Raw genomic sequence first — 12,595 nt, 5'->3', positions numbered from 1 at the left:
ATCCTCCTCCACCGCCGCTTCCACCTACACCGCCACATTATGTGCCGCATTATGAATGGGACACTGTTGATCAAAATTGCTTGCCTTGGTACCTTGTAATTTAATGTCTGTAGCCAAGACATTGGATACGATTGCAGTCTTCCTCATGGCAAAAGGATGCCTTAAGTTCTTGAATTTACTGTTGGTGGCAATACCCCTTGAAGTAGTTAAAGGAAGGGTAGTTGTATCTGGATAGATGAAGAGCTTGGGTCATTCTTAGATCTTGCGATCTTCCTGCAAAATAAGAAAAGGGGGGGGAAGGAAACATGATGTTCATACTTACACTTTGATCCTATGCTAGTCCACTTTCCCTGGAGAGGACTAGGCAACTTTGCTACAATAGGATTTGTCCCCTGAGCAGTGTCTGAATAACTAAGACCTGGCAAACTAGGATCTGACTTAGCAATTTCAAGTTCATGAAGAAGGTCACCTAACTCTCTAAGCTTATGATTGTCCTTAACAGAGATCTTAGAAAAGTCTTTTAGTCTCTGTAATAAGGCAGATTCAATGACTTCGGGGCTCCCATAGTCTTGTTCCACACGTTCCCATGCAGCATCAAGGCCTGCTTCAAACTTATAAATGTAAACGGGTTTAAGTCTCTTTACTTGTTCTGAAGATTAACGCCCCAACCACTTTATTAGTAATTCAAGTTCTGCTTGAGGTTCAATGTCCAAGTTCTTGGTAACTGCCTTAAATGTAGATCTCCAACTCCTATAGTTCTCTGGGCGGTCATCGAATCTAGACAGTCCAGTAGTAATCAATAGAGATGTCGCGAACATAAAATTTTCCGTTTGCGAACGTCGAGCGCGAATTTCCGCAAATGTTCGCGAACGTGCGAACCAGGCGAACCGCAATAGACTTCAATAGAAAGGCGAATTTGAAAACCCACAGGGACTCTTTGTGGCCACAATAGTAATGGAAAAGTTGTTTCAAGGGGACTAACACCTGGACTGTGGCATGCCGGAGGGGGATTCATGGCAAAACTGCCATGGAAAATTACGTAGTTGACCCAGAGTGTAGTAAGTTGAAATCGCAATGCGATTTATAGAACTTAAATTAATCGCATTGCGATTTCAACTTAGAGCTGCTGGGTTCCTAATGGTTGTATTGCTAGAATATTACGAAGATTGAGAATATAGTGCTATATTCGATCTAAGTTGTAATCGCAATGCGATTAATGCAGGTTATATTAATCCCATTGCGATTTCAACTTAGAACTTCTGCCGTCTTCCGTGCTCATGGAGCGTCCCCATCACCATGGGAACGACTCCATGCTAGAATGTACTGTCGGATTTGAGAAAGTTGTAATCGCAATGCGATTAATGCAGGTTATATTAATCGCATTGCGATTTCAACTTAGAGCTTCTGCCGTCTTCCGTGCTCATGGAGCGTCCCCATCACCATGGGAACGACTCCATGCTAGAATGTACTGTCGGATTTGAGAAAGTTGTAATCGCAATGCGATTAATGCAGGCTATATTAATCGCATTGCGATTTAAACTTAGAGCGTCTGCCGTCTTCCGTGCTCATGGAGCGTCCCCATCACCATGGGAACGACTCCATGCTAGAATGTACTGTCGGATTTGAGAAAGCTGTAATCGCAATGCGATTAATGCAGGTTATATTAATCGCATTGCGAATTCAACTTAGAGCTGCTGGGTTCCTAATGGTTGTATTGCTAGAATATTACAAAGATTGAGCATATAGTGCTATATTCGTTATATTCGTCAATTCTAGCAATACAACCATTAGGAACTTAGCTCTAAGTTGAATTCGCAATGCGATTAATATAACCTGCATTATTCGCATTACGTTTACAACTTAGATCTGAGTTCCTAATGGTTGTATTGCTAGAATTGACAACGAATATAGCACTATATTCTCAATCTTCGTTATATTCTATCAATATAACCATTAGGAACCCAGCTCTAAGTTGTAATCGCAATTCTTCAGAATTAATCTAAGATGGATGCTGTCCTTGCTTTTTGATAGGCGGTGGGAGGGTCTGGGAGGGAGGGTATGCTGATTGGCTGGAATGTGTCTGCTGACTATGAGGAACAGGGTCAAAGTTTATTCAATGATGACGTATAGGAGGCGGACCGAACATCGCATATGTTCGGCCGCAGCGGCGAACGCGAACAAGCTATGTTCGCCGGGAACTATTCGCCGGCGAATAGTTCGGGACATCACTAGTAATCAACTCTCGTTGCTGAACTCTGCAATGTCAATGCTTTCGGTTTTTACAGCCACAGGTGATACTGATGGTGCACCATCTTGGATCATGGTTGGTATCTGATGCTGGCTGGTAGGTGGAGAGAAAGTTATTGCAGATAGGCTCAATCCAGGTAAGGGTCCGGCATCTGAATATCTCTGTGCATTTGAAGTTGAAGAGAGCTGTATTACAGGAGGTATAGAGTCCACTCCATAGTCTTCTGCTGTGCCCTTGTAATCTCTATTCACATAGGGTTGTGGTGGCACATCAGCTGGATAGGTCGGTACATTTGATTTTGTGGCATGCTGTAGTTATGGAGTGTCTCTGTTGGTCGGTGTGTCTAGTTGACCAGCTTGCTTTAGCAACATGTTGCCTTCTGATTGACTTGCTGGATGATTATGAGAAGAATCTCTAACAGTAGGTTGGACTGTATAGTAATGGTTCTGGGTTAAGACAAACTGTAGGGTCCTTTCAACCGGGTCTTGACAAGCAGCCAAGCTGAGACAAGATGCTCCTTCTTCTTCCATTAGGGCTTGTTCCAAGACAGATATGTCCGCTAAGCCTACTTCCTTTTCTCTATTCTTCTCAAGGATTTCTAGCTGAGCCTCTGTTTCTGCTTGTATTCTTGCTTGAATGCATTTAGCTTCTGCTTCCTTGCATTTAGCTTCTGCCTTGAAGGCTGCTTCTCTTTCAGAGCAGGCGGCTTGAACCTGGGCTACTGCAACATTTTGGCAAGCTTTGAGTATTTGGTTGCTCAGTGTTGACCTTACAGAGCAGGACCGCAATGACTTAGATGAAGATTTATGATATGAGCGGGCAGGTCTAGATGACTTTCCTGAGGGTCTGGAAGAAGCAGATATACAGGATATATTTTCATGTAGCTGTGCTAATCTACCCTCTATCTGTGCCTTTGCTTCAAGATATGTGCTATGTCTCTGCTGGTCAGTAGAAGTAAAGTCCTTAAATTCTAGTGAAGCTTCCTCTATATTGGAATATGACAAAAGGGAATAGTACTTTTCAAAAAGTATTTTATAATTCTCAAATGCCTTCTTAACCCTTGAGAGAGCAGTGTTCAATTGCTCAGAATTGTTGCTAGTTTCATTAGTGGCTTTTATACAACTTAATGCTTTCTCTCATAATGCAATTAAAAGCTTTCTGCAAATCTATTCTTAGCGCATAAGCTCGTGGCACATCTCTACCTAAACTCATCTCATAGTGAAATGGTGGAGACCACGCGGAATGAAACTTTTAAAATGGCTGTGATATCACAAGGGATGGCTATCTGCTGATTAGCTAGCGGCCTGACATTATGGGTCATTTTGAGTTCCTGGGCTTCTCATTTTCACTTTGTAACACGTGCAGCAGCCATTTTAGAATAACTTTAATTCGTTACCACGAAGCGCAAAGAAATTCGGCTTTGCAGCGAACTGAATTTTTCCTAAACATCAGATGGAATTCCGCTTCAGATGCTTTGTTTCGCTCAACACCAGAAACTAACTTTAATTAGGCATACTGACAAAAGCATGATTTTAGGTGCAACTAATCTAATTATAAAATCTAATTTCAGTTTTACTCCATAAAACACAACAGTAAGAATGTCTATGGTAATGTGACACATCTGCAACCAATCCCATGCAGAGCATGACATGATCACGCACATAGAACTTATCAGTTACAGGAACACAACCTAAAGGCAAACAACATATTGTATGCTGATTTACCTTACAGGATAAAAATATCCAAACCCAAGGTAACAAAAATATACACCAAATAGGTCAAAAGAACATTCAGAACATAACTTTCAACTACAGTTTTCCTTTTATAGTTTAGATTATGTGGATATTAATTAACTTTCCCTTGACAGAGGAGGGGGTAGAGGGGTGATATCATGATAGCTCTTGGGTATATATATCTGTGGTTTACGCTCAGCACTCGTTCTGGATCAATTTCCACTATGAAACTCCTCCTGATCTGTGTGCTCCTCGGAGCAGTTGGTGAGTTCAGTGGCTGTCTTCTATAATACAGACATTGTTCACGTTGATACTTTTTAGTTTTCTACAGCTTTCTATGAAGAAAGAAGCTAACTTTCTCAATTTGCGACATGTATGATGTATATGACTGTATATAATATGGCTCCTTGTATTTTCTCAGCTGCTTTTGAGGATGATGATAAGATCGTAGGAGGTTACACCTGCTCTGCTTACTCCGTCCCCTACGCAGTATCTCTGAACTCCGGCTACCACTTCTGTGGAGGTACTTTGATCACCAGCCTCTGGGTGATCTCTGCTGCTCATTGCTACAAGGCGTAAGTTACCAGAATTTTGACCAAGACCGAACCATCAACGTCACATCAACTTTTGGCCTTTATCAGTTACTATTCTATATTGTGGAGCCGCCCAAAGCATTGAAAGCATTTGAGGATTTGAAGCTAGTTTTGTTTGTAAAAATGGTTGCTAAAAAAGGGAGACAATTCATTAGACAAGTTTTGTGGGACTAAAAATATTAATTGCATTTCAATACTCTAAAGATTGGTAATGGCCCGGGGGGGGTCATAACTAGAATATATCAGAAACTGATGGCCAATAATAAGAAAAATATGAAAAACCTTTTAACTGAAAGAAGTAAAAATTATGTTCAGATGTTATTTATATGTGGCACAGTGAAAGCAAATATCTTTGTACTTGTTTTCCATATTTTGCCAATTTATAAAATACAAAGGGTTTCATATTACAGTTACAAGGTGGTGATAGGACACAATTGAATTACCAATATATAAATATAAAGTCATTCCATATATTTTTTTAACTTTTTTCTTTGTAGAAATGAGGGGATTTCTTACTAAATAATAAACTGTTAGTGGTAGCAGAGCATTTACTGTATAGAGTACATTTTGTATAAATTGTGCCACTGAGTGTAGCTCTGAGGCATGGGGGTTTAAGGACAAGGTAAATTCTGGGCTCCTATCCTAGCAGCTCTTACAGGGACCTGCCATTAGTTGGTTAAGAGTAAACTTCATACACATCTATGCCATCAGAACTAAGGATAAAGCTCTATCATCACACATGGCTAAGATTTCAGTATCTTCTTGCTCTTCTAACCTAATTTCACATTTTGATTCTTCAAAATGTTGATTCACTGGGAAAGAGGCTCATTTATAGAAAATAGAGTCTACCAACTATATTCTATAATTTGCTTATATAAAGAAAAATACCAGAACAATGAAAGACAAAGGTCTGGAGCCACAAATACATAGTGATTCATCTAATTATCACCATTATGTATTAGACTGATGGATATACTGTATGTGTGACATTAGCTGCCCCATGTTCAACCATTGAAAAATAACAAGGTTAATTCTGGCCTCCTATCCTAGCAGCTCTTAAAAGGACCTCCCATTAGGTGGTTAAGAGTAAACTTCATACACATCTATGCCATCAGCACTAAGAATAAAGCTCTATCATCACACATGGCTAAGATTTCAGCATCTTCTTGCTCTTCTAACCTAATTTCACATTTTCACATTTTGATTCTTCAAAATGTTGATTCACTGGGACAAAGTCTCATTTATAGAAAATAGAGTCTACCAACTATTTTCTATAAATATAACAATGAAAGACAAAGGTCTGGAGCCACAAATACATAGTGATTCATCTAATTATCACCATTATGTATTTGACCGATGAATTTACTGTATGTGTTACATTAGCTGCCCCATGTTCAAACATTGAAAAATTACTTAAAAAATGTATTAGATTTCCATTTTTTCCTCACCAGACATCTGAAGAAACAGTGCATTTACTTGGGTGAAGATAAATTGCTATACCATTCACAGTGTATGGACAACTATGTTGCTGTTTCTGAAAGAAAGCACAAATATTTCCGCAAAAACACTAATGCATTTTAAAATATTTATGAAATGAATTTAGGATTACAAACAGATTTGTCTAATTTTTGCAGGAGCATGCAGGTCAGACTGGGAGAACACAACATCTTTTCCAGTGAAGGCACCGAACAGTTCATCAACTCCGCCAGAGTCATCAGACATGGAAGCTACAACTCCAGAACCCTGGACAACGACATCATGTTGATCAAGTTGGCCTCTCCCGCCACCCTCAACTCTTACGTCAAGACTGTTGGTCTGCCCGGTGGCTGCGCTGCTTCTGGAACCAGCTGTCTGATCTCTGGATGGGGCAACACCCTCAGCAGTGGAAGTAAGTCAAGTACTGCCAATAATGTTACTGGAACGGCAAGTAAAAATTAGTAGTGGTTATTGACACAATATAAGATGGAGTTTACTCAGATGTGGGATTTATTGAAACAAATAAGTGGTGTTGATGAAGAATATTTGAATTGCGAATTTTTATCGCGAATATCGGCCCTTTGAGAATTTGCGAATATTTAAAATATAGTTAAATGTATTCGTAATTTTGAATATTCAAGATTTTTATTTAAACAGTACACATGATCCCTCCCTGCTTATAGCTTGTGGGCTAATGAGAAGGCTGCAATATCTTTGACTTTCGGAGTAGTTGTGATTGCAAGTTTTCGTACTGCGAATTTTTATTGCAAATTTTTCAATTGCCGATTTACTCAATCAAGAAAATAACGAATTCTCGAATTCCTGAATATATGGCGAATATTCGCCCAAATATTAACAAAATATCACAAATTCGAATATTGCCCCTGCCACTTATCACTACAAATGAGTTGAAGTTTCTTCAAAGGTGGAGTTTGCTGATGAGGAGTGAAGTCATTTTAAGACAAATTCAATACATTTTGAAAGGACTTAAATGAGTAAAACATTAAACATTTTCTAGGACCTCAATGATTGCTCAGTGTAGAAATTGCTGAAAGGATGTTTGTTTAGAATTCTTTATGTATTTATAGGTCTCATAATTTATCAAATCTAATGTAAATCTTTTTTTAATATTTTTCATATGTAAAGCTTAAGTTGATCACTGTAGACAGCTGACAATTCATGTGTAGCAAATAGTATCAGACCCATTATTAATGGATATTATGTGTGTGGAACAATATGTGTCACAAAGATATGAACCACGAACTGCTATGGTGTAGAAACCATACTGTATCAGGGAGCATAAAGCTTAAAAGGGTTTTCCCAGATTTAAAAACTGATGATCTATCCGTTATCAGTCATCAGTATCTGATCGGTGTGTTCCAGACACCAGGAATCAGCTGTTTGAGAAGGCACTGCTGCTTGCAATAGCACCGCGACCTTCTAACAGCTTCTAACAACAACATCATTGCTCACATGACCTAAGCTCAGCTCAGCCCCATTAATGCGCTGAGATGCAACACCAAGCATAGTTTCTATACAATGGACGGCACTGGGCTTGGTGAGCAGAGAGAAGGCTTTGGCTCTTATGTGAGAGCCGGTGCCTTATCATAGAGTTGATCATCAGGGGAATCTGAGTGTTGGATCCCCACCTATCAAAAACTAATTAGTGATGACCCATCAGTGGGATAGTTTATCAGTTCAAAAATTCCACAAAAACCCTCTAAAAGTCAAAGAAAATGTGCAAACACTGTGAATGATCATTTTATGTTTCTTTCTACATACAATATGCTGAAAATGTATATTCACTTACTTTTAGCAAACATGCCCAGCCTCCTGCAGTGCCTGAACGCCCCCATCATGACTGCCGCCCAGTGTAGCAGCGCCTACCCAGGAGAGATCACCACCAACATGATCTGTGTTGGATACATGGAAGGAGGCCAGGATTCCTGCCAGGTAAATGGTTCTTCTTTGTCTCATAACTTTTAGATCTGTGACTGTAGAATGTGGACTGTTACGAGGACATATAGTCATCAAAAGGCCGTTATTCCCATTTCATGAAGACGACCTATCATGACAATGTGTTTATATGAATGTATCATAAAAAATCGAAAACTTGTTTCTCTAAATTATGCAATTTAACAATATTGTGAAGATAGCAGATTCTTAAAAGCATGATTTAGACCAGGGTTTGGCTTGAAGGGCAAAACTTTCTTTCCAATCTTATTGATTTAAAAAAAGAAAACAGTTTAATTACAAAATCTTGCTGTGGCATTAATGTGTAACCACGCTGTTTCCCTCTTTTGAAAAATTGGTATGGACATCACAGAGGCTCATTGAAAATTTCACTGTATTTGTAGATGCCATATTTGAGATACACTATTTGAGGGAGCAGAGGTGTAGCTATATTGAGTACAAAGGTCACACTCAGGACATGCTGAAAGATGGTCAAAGATCCTTGTGCCATATTAGAAAGACACAACTGTTATAAATGTTACATGATTGTATTGAGCCCAAAAAGCTCCAATTTACTTCTCTGGGATGTAATACTCTGTAGCCAAATATACAGTAGCTACAGATCATCTATTACCTCTTTTTTTTTCAAAGTCTAACATTTTGTCTCTATATTTTCTCAGGGTGACTCTGGTGGACCCGTAGTCTGCAATGGACAGCTCCAAGGTATTGTTTCTTGGGGATATGGCTGTGCCCTCAGGAACTATCCTGGTGTCTACACCAAGGTCTGCAACTACAACTCCTGGATCTCCAGCACCATGGCTGCCAACTAATCTTTCTCTGTGTTTTTTGTCATTTGTTGCTCTGTTACTGGATACCTACACCTATCACATAAACAGTTAGCTTTCTAAAAAAATAAAAATATAAAATAAAATAAAATCTTCTCATTTTTATTTGGATTCATCACCTTCAATCATCATTAAAAAGAGTCCAGCAACTTTTCAAGATGCAAAAAAAAAAACCTAATCAGGGAAGCTACCCTTTGAACTGCTATTTGTAGACTAAGGGGCACATTTATTAATACTGGTGTTTTAGACAACTGTCTAAATATCCCCTATACCTGGAGGTGGATCCTCCAGAGTTTTAAAGAGGCGCAGGCCTCTTCATAACTTCGCCGGTTCCATAGCCACATCTAAATGTAAGACAGCTTCCTTGCTGTTTTATATTTTGTCCATTTTCTACAAAAAAAAAATTTTTTACGCCCACTCCACGTCCATTTTCTTAGACCTGGCTTGAGCAAAGAGAAGTTGCAGATTGTAGCTCAAATGACGCTGTATTTTTGTTTAATAAATATAGTAGGGCAGGAAGGTTGAAAATAAGGATAAGTGAACCAGTTCTAACTGAACTGGGTTCGGTCCGAACTTTGCTATTTTTCTGATGGCAGACAAACCAAAAGATTTTCAGATATGTTTTGGATGCATCTCCTGCACTTGTTGGGAGGAAAAAAGCACTAGGAAGGAAAACGAAGGGTTCTCCCATGATTCTAAGAGGGGGTGGGGGGAGAGCATGCCCTGATACTCAGTGCTGGAGCAGCCAAGGATGTGCCCTTGTAGAACAAGCAGAACGCCATCCTGTGATGGGCTGTGAATGAGCGTGGATGTGTGTGATGGTGTCTGCCAGAAAAACAAACTTAGGCAGTCAGGGACCATGAGTAATCAATCAAGCTTATTTCCAGGGAGAGTGAAAGGAAAGGCTTGGATTCTAAAGAAGAATTGTGTGTCTTTTGTAGAATACAGACAGACAAACAGGGCAGCTGGTAGCCAGGCAGAGAGAAGAAAGGAGCTGTGGCTGGCTGTTCCTGGTATCAGAAGTGTAGGTACTGCAATGCAGACCTCAAAAGCAGCTACCTGCAATCAAATATTTAGATTTTCCCCCCAATTTTCGCAGAAATCCTTTTTTTTGTGAGGTTCAATTTAATAAATATGTAATTACTGCAGCAACACTCAAGGTGTGGCAGTAATCCACCTGTGTGTATAAAAATGAAATTAAGCATCAAGCCTCAATTGTCCATTTACATATATTCACTTTCCCTATGGTTACAATTAACTTTTTTTTCTCTTTTGGGGGGCGGGGTCAATTTATTTAAACTGCATATGTACATGCTGTAATTTCTGCAGAAATACCCACGGTATGGCAGCAATTTACCTGTCTCTATTAAGGTTAAATTTTGCATCAACCCTCAATTGTTCATTTAAATATATTCAGTTTCCACATGGTCAGAATTAATATTTTTTTCAGGGGGTTCAATTTAATTAAAGGGGGGGGGGGCGGGGTTCACATGATCATTTTCAAATCCATTATAGCTTTCTTTTATGAGATGCTTAGAATAGAAAATAACTGAATTTTTATACCGGAAACCCGGACATACCCATAATTGCACCCAGGCAGCCCCCTCCCTGACATGAGCATCGGAGCAGTTCAAGCTCCGATGCTCTCCCTTGCACCGTGCAACATTGCAAAGGCAAGAGCTTTTTTATTTACTATAACACTCTGCTGGGCGGAGGCTTCCACCCAGCAATGTGTTTGGTGACGTCATCGACTCTAATGGTTGGGCTTTAGTGCTGTCCTAGTCGTTTTACATGCTAGGGCAGTGGTAAAGCCTGCACATCAGTGTCGGTGACGTAACTGGGGTCACTGCTGGCTGGAAGCCTCCGCCTGGCAGCCTGAAGGAGAGCCCGGTTTGTTACCAGAAATCCACAAAATTCCTTTGCCCTGCACAATTCAGCGCAGGGCAAAGGAGAGAATCGGAACATAACCTACTCTGATGCTCTTGTCAGGGGGGCTGCAATGGGGACATTCTGGGTATGTCCGGGTTCAGCTCGGAACCCGATTAACCCCTTTAATGCATTTTGTGTCAGTCCAAACATATGCTTTTTAATCCCTTTTGTTAGCTGTAGATTTACTTGCATCAGTATTACAGGTCAATGTTAGCGTCAGGTCTAATTTATCTCCGTGGACATAATTCAGTGCCCACAGATTCAAGTAGTGGCCGCATGACAGAGTGCGGATGGTGTCAACAGCAGTTACAGTAACAGGAACAATAATGGCCCCATGACAGAGTGGGTAGAGGGGGCAGCAGCAATAGCAGTAAGGCTGTGTTCATATCAATGTCTATTTTTCAGTATTTATAATCCGTCAAAAAGTTAAAAAAATATATAAAAAAAATAAAAGACTTTAATTTGAGCATCCATAAAGCCTCTTTTAGATTGCTAGTTTTTGATCAGTATTTGTAAGCCAAAGCAAGGAGTGGTTTAAAAACAGAGATAAAATGTTATATAAATATTTGCATCATTTCTATGATTTGGACCCACTACTGTTTTTGGCTTTCAAATACTGATGCAAAACACTGACCGTGTGAAACAGGCCTTATGCTCAATTTGCATCCCTTTTGGCTATTTACATCTGAAATAAAACATTTTCAACCAGGAAAAAGTCCAACTTGCAGCATTTGTTCAGTATTTTGCATCCGTGTTTCATCAGTATGTGCAAGCCAAAAACAGAAGTGGGTCCAAAACAGAGATAAAATGTAATGGAAATATTTGCATCTCATTTGTGTTTTGGACCCACTTCTGCTTTTGTCTTGCAAACACTGATCAAATACTGATTAAATGCTGACCATATACTGATCGTGTAAAAGAGGCCTTATGAATGCTTAAAATACAGAAACCTTTTATTTATGTTCTTCTAACGGATCAGGAGAATTGAGAAATAAACTGTGATTGCAACACAGACAAACAGGGAAAATATGGCCACATAACAGAGTAGGGATGGGGGTCAACAGCTTTGGCAGTAACAGGGAAAATTGTGGCCCCATACCAGAGTGGGGATGGGGCCAATAGCAGTGGCAGCAACATGAACAATAGTGGCCTCATAACAGGTTCATTAGCGTTGTCTTCATCGACACCCTCCAGTTCCTCTTGCTCCTCGAAGCGAAATGTAGGTCCCACATCTTCTGTCCCCCTCGCCAAATCATATTTGTCAGCATCCCCTCCAGGATGTGGAGGAGTGGAATAACAATATTTATTCCATATTTCTGCTGACTAATAAATAAAGTGGCCTGATCCAAGGGCCTAAACAAACAGCACATGTCCTGCATGAGCTGCCACTGGCTAACGTGAAAGTTACACCAGGGGGTAGACCTGTCCATCAGCAGCATTAAAAAATACTGAAAGTGGCAACAATTGTACAAGATGCATATGGCAATATATTAGACCACCCTTAACCCCTTAAGGACACATGACGTACCGGTACGGCATGTTTCCCGAGTCCTTAAGGACACATGACGTACCGGTACGTCATGGCTTTAAATAGCGATGCCGGCGCCGCGGGGGTTAATCGGAACGGGATGCCGGCTGAAATCATTCAGCCGGCATCCTGTAACAATGCAGGGGGGGGTCATTTGACCCCCCCGCATCGACGATCGCAGAAAACCGCAGGTCAATTCAGACCTGCGGTTTGCTGCGCTTTTTGCAGTTTCTGATCCCCGCGGTCCCTGACCGCGGGGATCAGAAACTTTAGAGTGCCTAAAATCAATA

At 40.2% G+C, this 12,595-nt stretch overlaps 1 protein-coding gene across 1 annotated transcript; it reads left to right on the top strand.

Moving 5' to 3' along the window:
- The first annotated feature begins 4,202 nt into the window (after positions 1-4,202).
- LOC122940604 (trypsin-like) lies at positions 4,203-8,833 on the top strand. Its single transcript, XM_044297247.1, has 5 exons — positions 4,203-4,245; positions 4,403-4,556; positions 6,209-6,462; positions 7,867-8,003; positions 8,684-8,833. The coding sequence occupies exons 1-5, from the start codon at positions 4,206-4,208 to the stop codon at positions 8,831-8,833; spliced, it is 735 nt and encodes a 244-aa protein (XP_044153182.1). The 5' UTR covers positions 4,203-4,205.
- The last annotated feature ends 3,762 nt before the right edge of the window (positions 8,834-12,595 follow it).

The sequence above is a fragment of the Bufo gargarizans genome, chromosome 6, assembly GCF_014858855.1.
Source record: "Bufo gargarizans isolate SCDJY-AF-19 chromosome 6, ASM1485885v1, whole genome shotgun sequence".
In the NCBI taxonomy this organism is placed as follows: domain Eukaryota; kingdom Metazoa; phylum Chordata; class Amphibia; order Anura; family Bufonidae; genus Bufo; species Bufo gargarizans.
Note: the sequence above shows the minus strand (reverse complement) of the source record. Positions and strands in the feature narration are given on the sequence as shown.

What these genes read in the sequence shown, in the direction of transcription:
- LOC122940604 (XM_044297247.1), top strand. Translation starts at nt 4,206, where the DNA reads ATGAAACTCCTCCTGATCTGTGTGCTCCTCGGAGCAGTTG. An exon ending in TGTGCTCCTCGGAGCAGTTG is followed by an intron (nt 4,246 to 4,402) that starts GTGAGTTCAGTG and finishes GTATTTTCTCAG; the next exon opens with CTGCTTTTGAGGATGATGAT. An exon ending in GAGGCCAGGATTCCTGCCAG is followed by an intron (nt 8,004 to 8,683) that starts GTAAATGGTTCT and finishes ATATTTTCTCAG; the next exon opens with GGTGACTCTGGTGGACCCGT.